The sequence below is a fragment of the Ambystoma mexicanum genome, chromosome 11 (assembly GCF_040938575.1).
Source record: "Ambystoma mexicanum isolate Mex_15411 chromosome 11, UKY_AmexF1_1, whole genome shotgun sequence".
Classification (NCBI taxonomy): Eukaryota; Metazoa; Chordata; class Amphibia; order Caudata; family Ambystomatidae; genus Ambystoma; species Ambystoma mexicanum.
Window position 1 is genome coordinate 1,298,773,214 of NC_090934.1, and position 18,964 is coordinate 1,298,792,177.

The 18,964-nt window shown below is 44.6% G+C and overlaps 1 protein-coding gene across 3 annotated transcripts in view; it reads right to left on the bottom strand.

Moving 5' to 3' along the window:
- Positions 1 to 16,927, bottom strand: part of SLC12A1 (solute carrier family 12 member 1) — a 245,755-nt gene extending 228,828 nt beyond the window's left edge. For all 3 annotated transcript variants that reach the window (XM_069624794.1, XM_069624795.1, XM_069624796.1), the window contains exons 1-2: positions 16,784 to 16,927; positions 2,534 to 3,111 (exon numbers count right to left, since the gene is read on the bottom strand). In XM_069624794.1, coding sequence (XP_069480895.1) covers positions 2,534 to 2,947 — 414 coding nt within the window. In that variant the 5' untranslated portion in view covers positions 2,948 to 3,111; positions 16,784 to 16,927. The remainder of the gene's footprint in view (positions 1 to 2,533; positions 3,112 to 16,783) is intronic.
- Positions 16,928 to 18,964: the final 2,037 nt, after the last annotated feature.

Consider the following 18,964-nt stretch of genomic DNA (forward strand, 5'->3'; position numbering starts at 1 on the left):
GTGTTTCAGGTGTGTCACAACGAAGGCTGATGGCTTACCTGGAGTACCTGTCGTGGGAGTGTTGTTGTGCATGTGGTGGTGGTGTGTCAGGTGAAACCGCTGCGAGAGCTGCTGGCCCCTGTGCATTGATTCATGCAGGGGAGTTTTTTCAGTGGTGTAGTCTCGGGGTGCCATGGATCAGGTGAGTATTGGGAAAAGCCAGGTTTTGAGGGCCTTCCTGAATATCAGATGGTTTTCAGTGTTGCGAATGTCTAGCCTGTAGGGAATTCCCAATGTATTGGTGCTTGGATGGAGAGGAGGAACCACCAAGCCTTGTGGAGCTGTGGTGTGGGATCACTAGGCGAAATGCTGTGCAAGATCTGAGGTTCCTGGAGGGTTGGCAGGGGACAATTTTGTTTTGGAGGAATTCCGGCCCGTTGTTGAGGACTGCACGGTGGGTGATACACATGGCTTTAAAGGTGGTGCATCGAGCAATCGGGAGCCAGTGGAGGACTCTCAGTGTACAGCTGATGTGTTCTCTGGTGGGCAGGTTAATGAGCAGGTGTGCTGCCGCGTTTTGGATTCTTTTGAGTTTCCTTAGTTGGGATGCCTTGGCTCTTAGGTAGAAGCAGTTTGCGTAGTCTAGGCGGGACAGGATGATGGAATTGATGGCCTAGAAACAGTGTGGATAGGTGAGGTAGAGGAAAATCTGCATGAGAATCCGTATGAGGTAGAAGCAGGTTTTAGATAAGCTGGTGGTGTGTTGGGTGAGGGATAAGTCTGAGTCCAACGTGCATCCAAGATTTTTTACCACGTTATAGGGTGCCGGTGTTTGTCCTAGTGGTTTGGCCCACGTGATTGGTTGGGGGAGGAGTGCTGTTTTCCCACAGACTAGGATTTTGGTTTTCCCAGGGTTGAGGATGAGGTGGTTGGTCGTCATCTAGTGGTCAATATCAGAGAGGCATGATGACAGGTCCGGACGGCCAGAGCCTTCGCAATTTGGGATTTTTAGGATGATCTGGGTATTGTCTGCGTAGTTGTAGCAGGTAAGATTGTACGAGCGGATGATTGCAGGAATGGGTTGCATGTAGAAGTTGAAGATTAGGGGTGATGTGGATGCTCCTTGGGGGGCACCTTTACATACTGGTCGTGATGTGGATGTGAATTGGTCGAGGCGCACGATTTGTGACCGATTAGAGATAAAGGATGAGATCCAAGAAAGGGCTGTGCTTTTGTAGAGGAAAGTCTTCAATCAACAGCCAATGAGACACCATTTCTTTTCCAAATTCTGGTCCTTGCGCGGACCACATTGCTATGAAAGAAGGGCCTGTGTGTTGTCTAAACTTAGCCTATTGCCTTTAGAAGCCACAAGGCTGATCATATTGTGGATATGGCAGTCCTCTCCTACCATCAGCCTGAAGTCCATCTGAGGGTCATTGGCACAAGTATGACCATCAATATATAAAATAGATAACCAGAGACAGGGTTCAACATAAGCTGCCAAAATGTCTGTCAACACCACTGTTTGTCAACATCATTGCAATTTTCAGTTTCAAGGTCTGCTTTCTTTGCTTGAAACTGTAAAGGTAGACGCAGCCTTGTATCTGAAAAGGCGAAAATAGTGTTGGAAAGTTGGGGTGAAACGTTTGAGGTCACCTGGAATGTGAGGTCAGTGGTAGAAAGAGATGGAAAGGCAACTGAGAGATCTGGAAGTACTTGGCAGCTGTGTGGCAGTGCTTGTCCCAACAACAAGCTACATTGGCATCATTTTGACGCTCTGCGGTCTTGCTTTAGGGCATCATTGTTTTCCATTCTCTGCTGTTATCTAACCATCTGCCACAGGCTGTCCCAGCCAGTAAGACTGAGGAAAATTCCTCTTATTCTACCACTGCTTCCACTGGAGATTTCACCACCCTGTAACAATCAGACTACCACTGATTTGTGCCCACTATGCCACCTTCGATGGCCTCCAACCAAGTATCCACATCCTCTCAGAATTGCAACTTACCATTCCGTTCAGCCTACTTTATTGAAGGTCAATATTTTTACTTCTATGTGTTTGTAGTCTTTATTTTTGTTGGTCGATATTTTCGGTATTAGCATACTTGATTGCAGGCCAAATTGACCTTTTCAATTTGACTGGATTTTTTGGGGGGAATTTCAGTCAAATAAAATATATATGTGGGGTGGGGTAAGGAAATAGGTTAAGATGGGGGGAAGTGCAGAGGGGCGGGGATCTCCCCCCGCATTTTCAAACAAAAAAAGTACCAAAACAAATTTGGTCAAATTTGAAAACGTCAATTCTTTTTGGTCAAACAGACCTAAACCATATTTTCACTGGATGCCTTAGCAAATATGTATTAGTTTCTATGCATCACAAAATCTATGGAAAAGGCACCAGAAATTCAATGTTCTGCGGTGGGTGCCTTACCAAGACAACAATGAATAAATAAAATATAAATATTTGCCAGTATTTAGATCTGCAATGCCAGTAAACAAGCTGCGGAGATCAGGATAAAGAAAGTATACATATTCCACTAAAAATGTTACTTACCTTGGAGAGTTGCTCATGAAGTTCTGCCAAACTTGGCCTTGGTAATTTTGCACCAGTTACGCTGCCAGTGTTTCGATAGTAGTCAATCTTAGGAACCGCGTCCATTGTGTTGTGGCCGAAGGTTTTCATGTAATAGGAGTTATTGTGAGTGTCATATGTTTGAAAAGCCGCTTCCGTTTTCACGGTGTCACCATTGTTGAGGATGGTGCTGTACATTTCGCGATTTCCCGGCCTAAAACCTATGCGGAGTCCGTGTCTGTCATCTGAGAAAGACGTCTCCTCATACAGTGGAGGATCTTTGCCCTCTTGGCACGCAGCATTGTCGTGTCCTTCGGTGATCACATTGACCTGGAAGCGAGTAGGACTGTTGGGGTTCCCATCGAAGAACACATTTTGGGAATTATTCATTGACATCGTACGTGAAGCTGTGGGCGTGGAATCCCAACACTTCAAATGATGTCCGTACTAGATTTTTTCTTTTGGAAACGAATACAAATGATGCTGATGTGCTAAAAATGTTAGTCTGATTCAGGGATGCTCTTTCGCGGTACGTTCTCAATGTCTTCTTGTGGCTCAACCTTAATGGGAAAATACAAATAAAGCATGTTAACAATGCTAATCACATAATAGTTTCCTACATGATTGACTCGATTGTTATGTAAACAAGTATATTTCAGAGTCAGTTAATTGACAACATACATTTTTGCACAATTTTCTTTTTACTCGACAAACTTGGAACAATGTTCACCTTGCCAAGGATATTTCAAGACGCCAAACAGATCCTTGTCCAAAGAGAGGAACATGGCTGAAGGGCACCTCACCCTGAGGTGACTTGCTTGTTCAGATGGATTTTTATTTATTGTGCATTTGTAAGGCACTTATACATCAAGACTTTGTGTTTCCAAGCGCACACAGGGCAACAGGGAGGGAACATGGGAAAGAAAGGCAAATATAATAACAAAGAAGAGAAAGAAAGAGGCTGTCCTACTAGGCCTTGTGAGCATTCAGAACGTGAAAGTGCAGAGAGAGGCAGAAGGACGATGGAGAGGGGTAAGTGCTAAGAGTTCCATGGAGGGAAGCGCTAGGGAGTAAGTTTGCAAGTAGCTGTTAAGTGCCTGGCAGAGATCACTTGGTAAGAGTGGTAAACTGCTAATACAATAAGTGCAGGCCTGTGAGACAGTACAGGCCGGTGGGCACCCAAAGGCAAAGGCTGGGAGTGGGCGGAGGCTGAAGATGAATGGGGGCTGAGGGCCAGGACATAGAAGGACATATAAGGGCCCTGGTCAGCAATCTCAGCGACTGTGGGTCCCAAGCTATCATTCCGTTTTTGAAATGCAGAATACATGTAGAATCTGCACTGTTTCAAAAACACACATGTTCATCTTGCACATTTGAGTCAGTTTAATTCAAGTCTGATTAAAAGACATCCTTGAAGCTTGAAAAAAGTGTTAAGATGCAATAAGATTTAAACTCTAGTAGTGCACTAAATAAACATATCACCTTAAATGTCTCTTTATTAAGTAATGACTTTGAATTGTCAGGGAAGGTTAGTTCAAAAGAAAGGAATGTAAAAAGCTATCTATCGCTTTCTTTAAGGAAGTGTGCTAAGGGCACTGCCTGCCACTCTGTGGGCTGGCCCTACCAGCAGGCTTTGTGATACCACAATCCAGCTGTAGTAAGTTATTCCAGCTCGGTTGTGATGTCATTTATTTATTACAGGTGAGTCGTGACATCACAGGTATCCTTTAACGAATGGAATAAAGTACCCCCATTGCATGAGGCTGCATGATAAGGGCATTTATTAGGTCATAGAACTCAGCTGTGACATGCAAAATCCTTTGCACGTGCAGCTGATTGTTTGCACTTTGAGGCTTTTCGTCTCCATTCCCCTCCCCATTTATCGTTCAATGCACCTGTCTTTCCTTTCCATTCTTTTCATTTTCTACCATTTCCTGTTCATCTTTCTAGCTCTGATCATGGGCCGAAACATCTGATTAGTCAGGGATTCTCTGCAAGGAAAAATGTGGTGTCACAACTAGCTTATAATAAACGGCAGCCATATTTTTAGGAAGATTCTGATTTGCTTTTGCAATCCTTGAACTGCCCACCTGTAGCAGGACATTGCTCCTGCTGGCAGACATACTGGGAAATGAAGAAATGACAAGATGTTGATCTGGTGGTTTTTTGGATAGTATTCTCATTTTGGAAGTCATGGCATCCAATATGCTTCTTACCATGCCAGTCCCTTTTCTATTTTTATAGGCTGAAGTTCGATCCGAGGGAAAAGCTTGGATGACGGTCCTTTTAATATATCTTTGTCCAGCGGCTGCCTTAAGACCAGAGGTGTGGCCAGGATTGACTAACAAGTGGGGCCTGAATGTAATGTAGTTGGGCCCACAGCAGTGACAATAACATCTGTAAATGCCCACACAGCGCTGCTGAGCGGGCAATTACAGATTTTGGGCGGGCCTTGCCCCTCAGGCCCCACCCTGCCTCCGCCTCTGCTTAAGACTGTTACACGTGTCTCGTTTCTATGTTCAATCATTGATTGAGGTGTTATTTGAGTTATTATTTATTTTAATTTAATGTGCTATGGTTCACGAAAACTTTTCACACGATATACAAGAAAAGACATTTTTCTAATATACAACACCATTTTTAAAAATGTATACAATTCAGTAGCAAACATTTCAAAATCGTTAATAGTTTGTTCGTAGTTCCTTCAAATTTCCTACAACCAATTAATTATGATATGTAAATCATTTAAAAAAAATAAAATTAATCTAAATTTTGGCTCATATCGACCATACCCTATAAAGTGCAAGGTGTAAACTGTTACTCATAGAGTTTAGACAAACGTTCCATGGAATCGAGCACATGAACGAACAAATTCACCCCGATGACACATAGCACCAGCGCCTAGTGGACTGCACTCTGCCATCACTTGTTCAGCTGTCTGAGGTATATTATTTTTCTTGCATATCCGATGGCATCTTTGGTCTGGGGGCAGGCTTGAAGCGGACCCAATTACAGACAATAACGGAAGCCGATTCATTCACATCAGGAGGATAAATCTATGCACTCGTCGCGAAGGACATAGCCGCAAGAAAGGTTGTGGCTTTTTACGGCTACATGTCTTTTCTACTTCGTGGGATGTGGTTTCAGTTTAGCCAAATGATGAAAATGACAGCACCAATCCCATTTTTCAATTTTCAGTTCAAGCCCTCTCTTCAACTCAAAGGAATCTGCATTCCAGTCTGGGTGCCAGCCAATAGATTCAAATCCTTCTGTAATTGATTTAGCATCTGCTGCACATCCTTTAGACTTTATTTCCAAACCCAGTGAAGACAGCAAGGGGCATTTGGAGTTAGTCACTTCTTTAATGAATATGGATCCGCGTTTCAGCAGTACATTAGCTCTCAAGGAAATACAACCTAACTCCAGTTGCAGTATCTACATTGGGACGCACTGCGGTAATCCCAATATTCTTTCCCAAAAATATCCCTCTACACCCTGTAGCCATGTAAAATCCAAAAGGGTCAGGCTTTCCTGGCGATAAAGGATAGCTGGGCAGACGCATTGCTTATATAATCGAATAGTGCCCTCTAAACTAAAAACCCCCCATTCGTTTGTTGAATTTGTTAATTAATACGGTTAATTTGGCTGCCTTTCTCTTCCGTGAGACAATGCAGTCTTCGGAACCCTGCCACACACTGACTACCACTCCGGGGTACTTGTAGCAGCTAATATATTTGATAACTCCCCCAGGAAGCATCAACCTAGGTCTCGATATCCTCCCACCAGAGAAAGGGATGATCTGCATTTTGTCCCTATTTATGACCAAGTGGTTTTCTTCTGCATGCTTCCACAATTGTCTGGCAAATCTTGCTAAGCCAGAAAAAGTGTGGTCAAAGACCACAAGGTCATAAGCGTATGACGAACATACGCCATATCGAGAATCCACCTTTGGGGGCAATTTAAAACCCCATTCAAGCATTTGGGCAAATCTGCCAGGTACAAGTTAAAGAGCAGGGAGGCCAGAACAGAACCCCTGCTTGACCCCCCTAGTAGAGGGGATAGAGCTTGTCACTGTCCCCCCACTGTATAACTTAACCTGAACACTAGTGCTACTATAGAGTAATTTTAGAAAGTGCAAGATATAACCCGGACAACCATAAGCCTCAAGCTTCTGCCAGAGTTTATCTCTGCAGACCGAATCAAAAGCAGCTTGGAAATCGACAAAGAGAGCATACAAACCAGGGTTATTTTTTGCCCTCGCTCTTTGCATCAATAAGTCCATTAGTCTTAGATTATGTGTTGTCGCAGATCCTGCTCTAAAGCCTGTTTGAAACCTATCTAAAGGTTGGGCTGTTTCTGACCATTGATCAAGTTCGCTCAATAAGAACAAAGCTAAAATCTTCCCACTTCTGTCCAACATAGACAAAAGGCTATAGTTCCCTGGTTCACAGCGTTCACCCTTTTTAAAAATGGGTATCAGGATTGCTGCTCTCCTTGACCTAGGGACTATGCTCTCTTGCAGAACCCGCCTCAACAAGATTTCTAAAATACAGGCCTAAGTCTCTGGATCTTTTTTTTGTACAACGCTAGATAGACCATAAGAGCCGGGAGCATTTGATGCCTTTAATTTAATTTGCCAATTTTCATTAGCATATCTTCGCCTTCTATTTGCATCTCGACTTTATATGTTAAAGTCTTCTCTTTGGCTATATTGACACTTTTCCCAAATGGTAGATTTGTTTCTATGAATTTACGACATTGGACCTCATTTATTGGATTAAGGATCTTGCTGTTTTTATTCCCCTTGGAGTTGCCATATGCCTCTGGTATCTCGTGAATTTAATACAATTAAAACATGTTTGCCATGCAGTGCTTCTGTGGGAGGAACGTCACCACCTGACCCAATTTCTATACTTATTTTTAATCGCCTTAACAATTTATAGCACACTGAAAGGGTCAGATATGCGGTTTTTAGCAAGGCGAACATCTATGCACATACATCTCTTGTATCGCTGATATTTTTATCGAAAGCCATACCTTTCTTTGCCCCACACTCTATATAGGTAGCCCTATGTAACGCAACGTCACTAGAGAATTCCTACAACCAATTCTCTATCTCATTGATGTCTAAGGATTCTAATTGTTAATACACCTGAATGCCAAAGTCGCCAATAGATCAATGAGCTTTCTCAACATTCTCTCTAGACAAGAGCATGCGATTCCCTGCATGGCTGACATCAACTACTCCAACTTTCCCCCTTCCATAAACTGCTTTGCTATGGAAATATGAATAGTGGCATTATTTAATTAATAAGGCTTTACTCTACAAACCTTTGTTTATTGGCAGTTCACTTACTGTTATTTGCATTAATCCGGTTCAACAAAGCGAGTTGGTCACAATGGGCCTCATTACGACCCAAGTGGTAGACGGTTAACGGTGCCGGTAGAGCTTCGGGCCCCGTTAGCCCTCTACCGCCTCATTACGAGGTCTGCTCGGGTGTCCCGCGAAGGACATCTGGTAAAACCAGGCATCCTTAGCGGGACCCCCTAGCAGACCAGGATGCTAACAACGGGCCCGTAATTAACGGGCCCATTGTTAGAATCCTCCCCATTGCCATTGTGCCCTATTGGGGCTCAAATGGGAATGGCGATGTACCGGGTCCAGGTCCCGAGGAAAGAGAATTACCGGGCCCTCCATACTTTTATAATGAATGTATACCATTTTTTCTTGCATGAATGTACATGTTGCATAATGTGAACTATGTGGGGATAATATTTTTTATTTTTATATTTCTTTTTGACTATTCTGAACACGCATTGAACAGCCTTGAGGACGAACTAGGGTCGAAACGGGTGTCAGCTATTTTTGAGTACAACAATAAATAGCATCAGTGTTATAAACTGCGCAGATCTTTCAATGACTCATGAATACGCTGCTTTAGGGTGTAGCGAAGTCATTGGCACAACCAGCTCAAACATATTCTTTTTGATTGGTGGTTAAGGGGAATACCTCTAAGTGCAGACACTGCTGCTGACCTCACTATATTAACTAATGGTCTAAGCGCACCGACCTACGGTTTCAACCCCTCTACACACTACAAAGTCATAAAGCTCTAGTGATTGGCCAATCGCGAGAAGGGTAGATGGAGACACAACGCCCTTTGGGTCAGGCAATAGAAGGAGCTGATGCTGACCGCCGGAACCACTTGCCTATCCGAATTCAGGAAACCCTTCAGCATAAAGCATAGAGACGAACCTTGCCTCCCAGTGGCATTGGGGCATACAAGCACTAATGTATTCATATTTATTGAGCATGATGAGAGTGTTCCAATCGGAAATACTCTTCATGACAGTGGTCGAAGTGAGCGGGGGCAGGTGGGAGCGGTGCTGCTCTACTTTTTTTAATTACGTTTTACAGCTCCTATACTTTTATTTTAAAAAGAAACCGTTCCGGAACGGTTTCGTTTTAAAGTAACAGTGTAGGAAGAAGTTGAAACTTGCACTTTCAGTGCACTGCACTGAACATTCCCTTAAACAGCAGGCAAAGGAGTTTGGGGGTTTGCATTGTGTGTGGGAGGGGGCAGGGCAATGGGGTTTGTGAGGAGCTGAGCAGGCTAGCAGGGAAAATAGTTCCACTACTTCTTTTCTTACACTTCGACCACTGCTTCATGAGGATGATAACAGCAAGTGGACAATTCCCTTTACCTGCGGTCCAAGAGGCCAGCGCCTACCAAATTAAATTGGTGACATAGGTTTTGCCTGGAAAGCAGAGCCTCGTCCAGGGTTTCCGATTCTGAAGGATTGCCTTTTCAGGTAGAACTGGGTGTCAACGGCATATCAGTGGATCGTAGTGTCATTCTTGGTCATCGGATCCCCTGCCCTTCCAAGCTAGGGACTGACTGGCATTTCTAACAGCGAGGACTGGAGCCCCCACAACTCTGTAGCCGAGGACCACGACACATGCTGATCTGTGTAAAATAGAAATGCTGTGAACCAGGCAAAATTCCTTGCTCCCAGTTCCTGTCCAAATGGCACAACCTTTTGCAGCACGCAGAGGTGAAACGTTGTCAAAAGTCACCGCAGCTTACCAGTGATAACCACTCCAAGGTGAATTCAAGGCAGGTTAACTACAAAAAGGCGTGGTCCCCCTTCCCTTGCAGGAAATTGATGGCTTGTTATTATACAAGGGGCTTCACAATAGGACTATTTGCACTAACCACTTTTTGTGGGATACACAACTCATTTGCTGTCTGCACCATCCCTACATTTTTCTCTTCAACTCTGTAAAACACAATTGAAATTGATGGGTTAAACAGAAATGGAAAATCAAAAGAGGGGTTGACTGGAAGGTTAGGGCCTCACCACGAGTTGGGCAGCATCACAGCGGTATTCCTGCCGGGATACCGCCCACGCTAATAGCGTTGCTGCCAAACCCCCGGTGCTATTAGCGCCGGATCACGTGTTTGGCGGAATGGGAAATCTCCCATTCCCCATTGGGCCCATTTTGGAATTCCCTATTCTGCATTGGGCCCAATGGGGAATTCTCGGCGTGACTACTATCGGTGGTATTACCGTGTGGTAATCGCGCCGGAAATCAGCAAATTCACTTCAGATTTACCCCCAGATTACAGCTGGGGGTAAATCCTGCCAGACCCGTGATTTGGAGGACCCTTAAATGCGGCAGTAATAGCATTACCGCCGCATTTAAGGGTTACCATCAAACTCACGATGAGGCAGTAAATCTAAACCTCTGACATTGCTCTGGGCAACCCTCAAGACCATCGTTCTCGCCTCCCAAGTCATTACAGAAGGGGAACAACGATTTCCAAATCAGGCTTGGTCCCAAGAAATGGAACATACAGCACCTTTTTGTACCAAAAATTGCATTTCATTCTAATACACAAAAGCTCAGTCGAAGTGAATGCACAATACTGAAAACACGTTGGGGTTGTCCACCTGCTATTGAAGAGGCACTGAAACTTCTAAGCTCTCAAACATCACTACAAGTGACACTGGACCGAAAGGGCAACATGAGCGACCCAATACAAGCGTTTAATGGATTAAAACAAGGGTGCCCTTTGGCGCCTGCTGTCTTTAACCTGTTTATCTCAGACATCAAGTCAGCATTCGACCTAGTCAGATGTTTCCCGCCTTCTCTGGCTGGGGTCACCATTGGAAGACTACTCTACGCGGATGACTTAATCCTGCTCGACGAGACTAAAGTGGGCCTCCAAAGACAGCTGGATGACTTGGAAAAATGCCTGGAATTGAACCGCCTGAAAATCAACGCTAAAAAGTCCAGGATAATCACCTTTGGCCGCAAAAAGAGGAGAAAAGGTGAAGCTAGTAAAGCGTGGTTCATCAAAGGGGAAAGGATCCTAGAAATGTCGGAACTTATCTATCTTGGGAGCTGCTTAAATAACAGTGCCACCGACACGCAAAGGGAACTGTCCCTGTGGAGTAAGACCAGGAATCTGGCAGCGCAAGCAACCATCATTAAGAGCAGATATTTTAAGTTTTCTCTGATTCCTTTGATCGAATTCTTCCGCCTAAAAGTGAACCCGATCCTGAGTTATGGGGCGGAAACCTCCTTCTCATTGTCGGCGCAAGTATGGGGGAAATTGGAGGGTCTGTTCTGGAGGAAGATACTACGATTGCCAAACTGCGTGCCTATCCAAGTCATTAGGCCAGAACGGGGCCTGACATCCCTATACTCCACCACCGTCTGGAAATCCCTCTCCCTCTAGAAAATGTTGTGCCAGAGGAACGGGAGGAGGTCTGGCTGCAATTGGGTTGGCAATGACGAGGCCATCTGAGGCCCTAATGTCTTCTTGGAGATCAATATGTAACGAAATCCTGGCCGATTTAGGGGAATCAGCAGACTCTTTATGGCCATCTCCAGCGCGAGTAAAAAGGAAGCTGTACGACCTTGAGTGGATTCAAACGCTGGGGTCAAGAGTGAAGTCAAAGATTTATGGCAACAACGTCTTGGACATTAGATCACGGGGCTCACTCCCACCATACATCTCTAAATTTCTATTTGAGTACAAACGGGATAACTTTCTGCGGTTAAGATTGAACTTATACCCCACGAAGGAAGTCATGGAGGTGAGGAAACCAACCGAATTGCAAGACTTTCACTGTAGGTTGTGCGGCCACGATCGAGAAACACTATAACATCTTATTCTAAAGTGCACAGGGGCTAGAGATCTCAGTTCAAAATGGTTGGCAAAGCATTTTAACTCATGCACAACTCTCTCTGATGATAACTGGTGGGGGAGACTGATGTCGAGTACACAAACCTCGCTGACGCTAGCTTTGCTGAACTTTGTGAATGAACTTTTTGAATTGATTGTGAAGAAGCAGACCTCAGAAGGGCCTTAGTTTAATCGGAGGGTTACTTACTGGACCGCTGATGTTTTAATGGTTAAAATTGCTAAGGCCGCTTAACTAGTTTTAATTAGTTTTAAAATAAGAATATAAACCGGGTCTACATAAGTTGTGTACTGCGATCTGGAACACGGGTGATATGTAGTATGATTTTGAACTGTTTTTAATTTTTCTTTTGTTTTTCTGTTGGCTTTAACATTTCTTTAATGAAGCTAAGGTTTAAGTTGAAACCAAATGCTAAGAAAAAAAAGAGAAATGTTCCTAGTAGCCTGTGTTTGACGCTGTAATTTGTAATCGGACTGCTCTGCCCTATATATGGAGGTTCTGTCTGTGTCTCAGCTGTGCTAGAACTGCCTACAGAAGGGAAGTGTGTGGCCTTGAAAGCTTGCAGACACAACCATGGAAATAACCCAATAAAGGCAACATCCCTGCAAGTTCGTTTATTGCACTTTGTGCTTTAAAGAAAATCAAGGGCACATTATCCTGTTAAAAGTCAACATGCTACATATTTCCGCTTGAAGGCTGAGAGAGGCATCACATGAAAAGGGGGGCAGTGTATGCGTGGGGGGCAGAGCGTCTGCATGGAGATGCCGTCGGCCATAATAACACCCAGTGATGCACAGGCCATGCACACACTAAGGGGCCTGAATGGAAGCCAGCAATATTTTCTAAGCAATTACTGCTTGTCGTTATTACTGACGCTACACTAAGGAGTATTGGGAATTCGCTATGTCGTGAGGATACACTTCTATGTCTTACATTTCGAATTGGCCTTTAAATAAAATTGCCTATATTTGCTCTACACCTCATTTTTATTTTTATTTTGGAATTATTACACGGCGAGGGGCAATCAAATTGTTACAAAACGATTTGCTTTGCTCGGGACTGTAAGTATGGGCCAGGGGCATTACCTGATGCAGTAATGCCCCGTCCCCCGGCATATTGCTTAATTCACTTTTTGCGCTTTTTTTTAAAGGGGTGTTCCTGCCTTGACCCGTTACAAACTCCTTCGACACCCCACACTTCTGCCCTTTTCCCACCCCTCTCCGCGTTTAGTTCACACTTTTGTGTGCCCATCCCGACTTACACATACATTGCCTTTGCCAACATTCTTTTTCTCAATTTTGGAGTCGAAATGCTGGATTCTCAAAGTAATTTTCCAATTGTTGGCTGTACACTGAGAATGCCAACAGTGCAGCGGTAACACGCGAGCATTCTCAGAAAGGCCACATGCAGTATTTCTGAAAATCTGCATGTGTTATATTTTGTAATTTTTTATCCATTTATACTCACGTTTTTATTATGGGAATTGATTCTGTACAGCTGGGTATCGCATCGCTAATGGGCAGTTTTCAATCATTCCAATTGTTTGCATTAAATTACATCATTGGCCTTTCACACATAAAATTAATCTGCAAACCACAGAACAATCTGTCAACAACCTCCCCACCCCCAACCCCTTTCGATATAGAAACATGCCCCACAGAAGCAGATGCATGGATGAAAGCAAAAAGACTAAAGCTGGAGCCCCTAATACCAAACTATTACTTAGCCAGGGCTCGGAATTGAGATTGATCAACTCCTGGGTATCCTGGATAACCAGCAACCAGGAACTGCCGCTGGGGAACACAGAGTACATAGCGTTCTGCAAACTTAACTTCCACGTAAGATGCAAACCTAGCATTGTGTCCATTATTTATAACCCCTTATGCTTTAAATGGTGTGCAGATGTATCCTAATGTTTATTTTTAGATCGTTCGAAATGCACACAGTTAAATTCACATAGGTGTGTTTGTTCAGTATCCGTTGCCCTAGGGAGCCAAAAGTAGCTCCTGGTAACTTTTGCTGTCAAGCTAACCAGGCTAAAATCGGGAGCTAAATAGCTCCCAGTGCCCCTCAACTTCGAACCCTACTTTGCAGTCCAGCTCCAACTCAATCCCCTGGCCTGACGAGATGGGCTCCGTCCCAATCGCGTCCTCCAAGTTAAGGAATTTTGCAACCACAAAGGACAATGCTCTCCCACGCAAACCACAGGTGAGAGCCATTGCCACTCTGGATACTATGCTGAATCCTACCATACCTAACTTTTACCGACAGCACCACGGCCCTGCTATGCCCAGTGCTAAAAGGACCGGACTACACAAACAGCCTCTGCCTTGGACTCCCGGGCAACCTCATCACAAAAAGGGAGATCCCTCCTCAGAATAAAAAGGTTCAACCACATCTCTCCAGCTTTACACACACTTCAATGTCTTCCCATCAAGACGATGACATTGTTTAAAACCCTCCTGCCCTTTCCTGTATCCTAGCAACAACCCCTTGTCCTTTCTCTGCCCGAGCCATGCGCAGCAAGTCCAACACTACTGGCGTAAGAGCGCTATAAGGACCACTTTACCTTACCTTGCAAGGTGGACATTTAGATAAAAATGGGATGGGTAATATCGGGATGGGTCATGGTTCCTCCTCGGCCACAGGAAACCAGAGTGAAAATGTGATCACCCGTAAAAGGCAGAAAGGACACAGGTTTAATCTTCTACTGTAAAGGATTGCCGACCTTCCTTCCTTTGAGCACAAGTGGCTAAAGTTCTCGTTAGGGTTTTTCATTATGAGGTCTGTGGCCCGCTTTCTTGTGCTAACCATAAAAGAGACCGCACAGGAAATTCCACCACAGAATAGGAGGACATGGCTGATGGCCTGTGACCGGGGCATGAAGGGCGGGTTGATCAGCCTCCATGCAGACCCCGGGAGAGCAGCTAGGCAGAGTGGCGAGGAAGGGTTCAGGTGGCTCGGTGGGTGGGGACCGAAAAGGGGACAGCCGAAAAAAGGAAGCATTGGGCAGTTGGTGCATTCCTGACTAGGCAGTGTGCTGGGGGGCAGGCGCATGGTAAGGAAAAGTCAGAGGGTGGACCCTCGATGAGAGGAGGAGAGCGGCAAGAGACATTGCAAGGGGCAAGAGTGTGCAGTACGAGACCCCATAACATTAACATTACCTGCGGGAAGAGCGAGGGGAGGGGTGGCATGGTGGGAGGGGCAGAAAAAAGAATCCTTATTTGAGGGTGGCGGGAAACGGGTGATGAAGAGACCACACGCCGAGTCTTCTCTTTCTTTCTATGACAACAGGTGAAGGGCCCATATACTGCCAATCAGAAGCAGTTGAGGGAAGAGTTGCCCCGTGTCTGCTTTCAGTTACACCGAAACCGAGCCAGGCTGTGGACAGGAAGTTCCCTTTCATCGTGAACTAAAGAATTCCTTACGTTTGTGAAACAAGTTGGGAGCTGAGCAGGATTATTCAAATCACAAAGGGGTTCATAAAAATTCTATTCACGTTGAAGAGTTTCCAATTTTAAAATGCAGTAGTAGAAAACATTGCTCTTTGTACTACACGTGCACAATGCAACCGGTGCACACTTCAGATGGAAAAAATGTGAACTGAAAGTACTGGTTTAAAAAAAAGATATAAGATCAGGGACCAAATCTGCATGCTGTTTGCCTTAGTGTCTTACACAATTTTCTTTTAAACCATTGTAGATGGCAAAGTATATTATGAGGATATAGGTGCCCAGAACTCATAGCCAAGGATAACATGAATACTAATAAGGACCCCACCCGAGGTGACTAGGATATAGGTGCCCAGAACTCATAGCCAAGGATAACATGAATACTAATAAGGACCCCACCCGAGGTGACTAGGATATAGGTGCCCAGAACTCATAGCCAAGGATAACATGAATACTAATAAGGACCCCACCCGAGGTGACTAGGATATAGGTGCCCAGAACTCATAGCCAAGGATAACATGAATACTAATAAGGACCCCACCCGAGGTGACTAGAGTAAAAGAATGTAAACAAAATAGGTTTGTCACCCTTTTGACCTCTTCCATTATAGAACAAACAGGTCAATAATAATTTGCTCTAGTCCACATTGCATACTTATGTTTGCACCGGGGTAGAAATGGAGGAATGCGAATGTACTACAAAATATAATTAAAAAAACAGGGCAAACCAAGGTTTTTGCAATATTTTCTGCCCAGATCATGCAAAAGTGAGTGACCCAATTAACCCTCAGCGTTAGTCTCTAAAAAGTGGAGGGCATTGTATTTATTCGATAAATGATTCTGTAAAAAGTACAAAAATAATGGCAAATAAGTTTGGTCATTTTTATTCCTCTGGTGCCAAACTCTAGGCAGTATCACCCAGACGAAGTATGGGGCAAATTCTGTTTACTCTATTCCCTATATATATATATATATGCAGAAAAGGGTGTCAACTGTATTTGCTCGTTTTTTGCGCACAGCTACACAACTTTGCATGACATGGGATCTCATGTTACACACTCGCGCCTGCACTGCTTAGAAGTGTGAGGAGTTGCTTTGAATTTGTATTGGCCAAGCAAGTGGTGTTTCCAGCAAGTCACGTATGAAAGATGTGCTCTCAGTTGCAGTCACAGAACCCACTTACTCAGTCACCAGACTCAAGAACATCTCGTTTAAAGACTGGCCATTCCCATTTCTAAGCTCAACTTTGAGTCCAAAGGGAACATGTCTTACCAAGCTGTTACAATACTAGGGCAGTGCACAGAAGATGAAAAGAAGGCACCCAGCCACCTTTAGCATATCAATCTATGCATCACCATACATCTGAACTAACTGCAAGAAGCATTCCAGCATTCCAAGTGTGCGCCTTGAGGCCGCCTCTGGGTGATTTGGCGCGTTATTAAAAATAAATAAAGAAATAAATGCTTCAAGAGACCCACTTCCCAAGGAAATACATGCAAGTGTGGAAGTTCCCCGTGTGTTTGCCAAAGTCTTATTTTCATACACAGCCCGTGGCGAAATCTTACCTCTGTCAATCGATAGGTTTGTGGGGGTCCAGGAGGCCCCGGTCCTCTGTCAGCCCTTCTATTTTTTCATGAACGCTGTCGCCGTTGTCTCAACTACAGTAAAGTTCCATCGCTCGGCATCAGTGACCTGCACACCAGCACTCTGTGTTCCCCGACTCTGAGTGGGCCTCTTATTTCCCTGCAACTCGCGGCCGTCCTCCCCATAGGCTGGCGTCATTGGTGTGAATCCGTCCTCTGTTCGGCATGGGAGGCGAAACCGACCAATCGCGGGCCTGTGCCCGGTGGGTGCCCCTCAAGCATTCGCCGAGGGTTAAATATTAGCTTGCTTCGACCAATCTCTTTAATGTATGGCATGTAAGTTTGGAGACGTTTGCTACATTCCAAAAGACAAGAGCATTTAGTGACTGTTTTAAAAATAGGAAGGCTACCCTTCCACACACACACAGTAGCATAGCACTGGTCCATTGTAGCAGGTTACTACACCTGGATTCCAGAGACAGAATAGAGCACGTCGAATATTCTTCAGGTGAGCAGAGAACGCAGGAAGATTAAGGCTATGACGAGGCATGGCAGAAGGGAGACACAGTGCTTGTCTTCCAATAGACTTAGGGCCCGAATCATGGAGTATTTGCATGGTTCAAAGTGGCTATGCACTGCTGGAAAGTGACTTTGCACTGCTGGAAAGTGACTTTGTACTGCCCATACATACCCTGATTCATGGAACCGTGCAAAGTGTATTTTTGCAATCAAAAGTCAGTGCAAGTGGTAATTTTTGCAGTACAAAATTACTATGCACTGACTTTGCGCTGCAAAAATACACTATGCCCGGTTCCATTAATCAGGGTTTGCGTCGGCAGTGCAAAGCCACTTTTCAGCAGTGCAAATATTCCTTACGGTGAGAACATATTTCCCTAAAGTTTCAAATGTATAGTTTTGCAACCGACTACTATCAACTGTTGTATCATATATACACATACACATTTTATTTAAGTGTCATCTGGGATCCCACGTAGGAAGCTGACAAACAGACCCTACTTTTTCTCCTTCTTGACCAGGGCTGGAAATAGAAATTATCTGTGGAATCCCACCAGCAGGAGGGGTGGAGCTAGCAGGGGTTCAGGACGGTGGATGACTCAGACTCAGGACATTTTTCTCAGATCACCCCCCCCCCCCATCTGCTAGAATGGATTTCAAACTCTGGCCCGGTGGACAGATGTTTAGGAGGCCGCACTTGTTAGAGGAACAGGGAGCACTTCTGTGAAGATAGCCAGACCAATTCACAGGAGCTTGGAGAGCAGTCAAGGCAAAATCTCAGGGGTCTCAGTGAGCAGGGGTCTCCAATGACCACACACAGTGAAACACCAAGAAATACAATTAGACAGTAGTGTACGAAGATATTCTATTTATTATAGGCCCATTAACAACATAATGAATAATGAAATGCAATATTAAAACACCACACAAGCAACACACTGTGTAATATATATATACAATCACTGGAAACAGGACCAGAAAGTTAATAACTCACCAATACATATAAGGGGTTAAGGTGAATAGCGTTTATAGCACCAACAGTCTTCAGAAATGGCAACCCTGACTTTTTTTTCCCAGCCCTTATATGGATGGAGGCTTGTACTCAATTGTTTATGTGCGCGTAAAAGTGTGCGGTCGTGCGTAAAGTTCACAAGTACTTCTTAGAGAGTAGGAAAAAGTTGGGGGTAAAATTCTGAAGGGGTGAAATGCGTTCCAAGAGTCAGGAGAGGATCTGCTATGGTGAACAAAGCGGTTCCCAACTTTTGGAGGGCTTTAGGAAGCAAATACAACCGAAGCCTACAGTAAGGCCAAAAGTAACCTTCAATGTGTAAATATGTTTGGGTGAACAAAGGGGCACCGGTAAGTGACTTCACTACTCACCACCCGTAGCTCTGTTTTGATCCAGACTTGGCAGGTCTAGAGGTGGTCGTCACAGGTAAGTTTTCGCACCCTCGGTTTGGCTTCCAGATACACAGGCGCTTCGGGTACAGATACAGGTCCAATACGGGACAGGAGCTGTAACTCTTGATTCAGATGTAGAATGAAGAAAACACTGATGCAGCAGCTCTCAAGGCACCGGAAGGGCACAGGCAAACTGCCTTCAGCGACTGGCACTGTCACAGAGTGACACAGGGGTGCCCAGCTCTC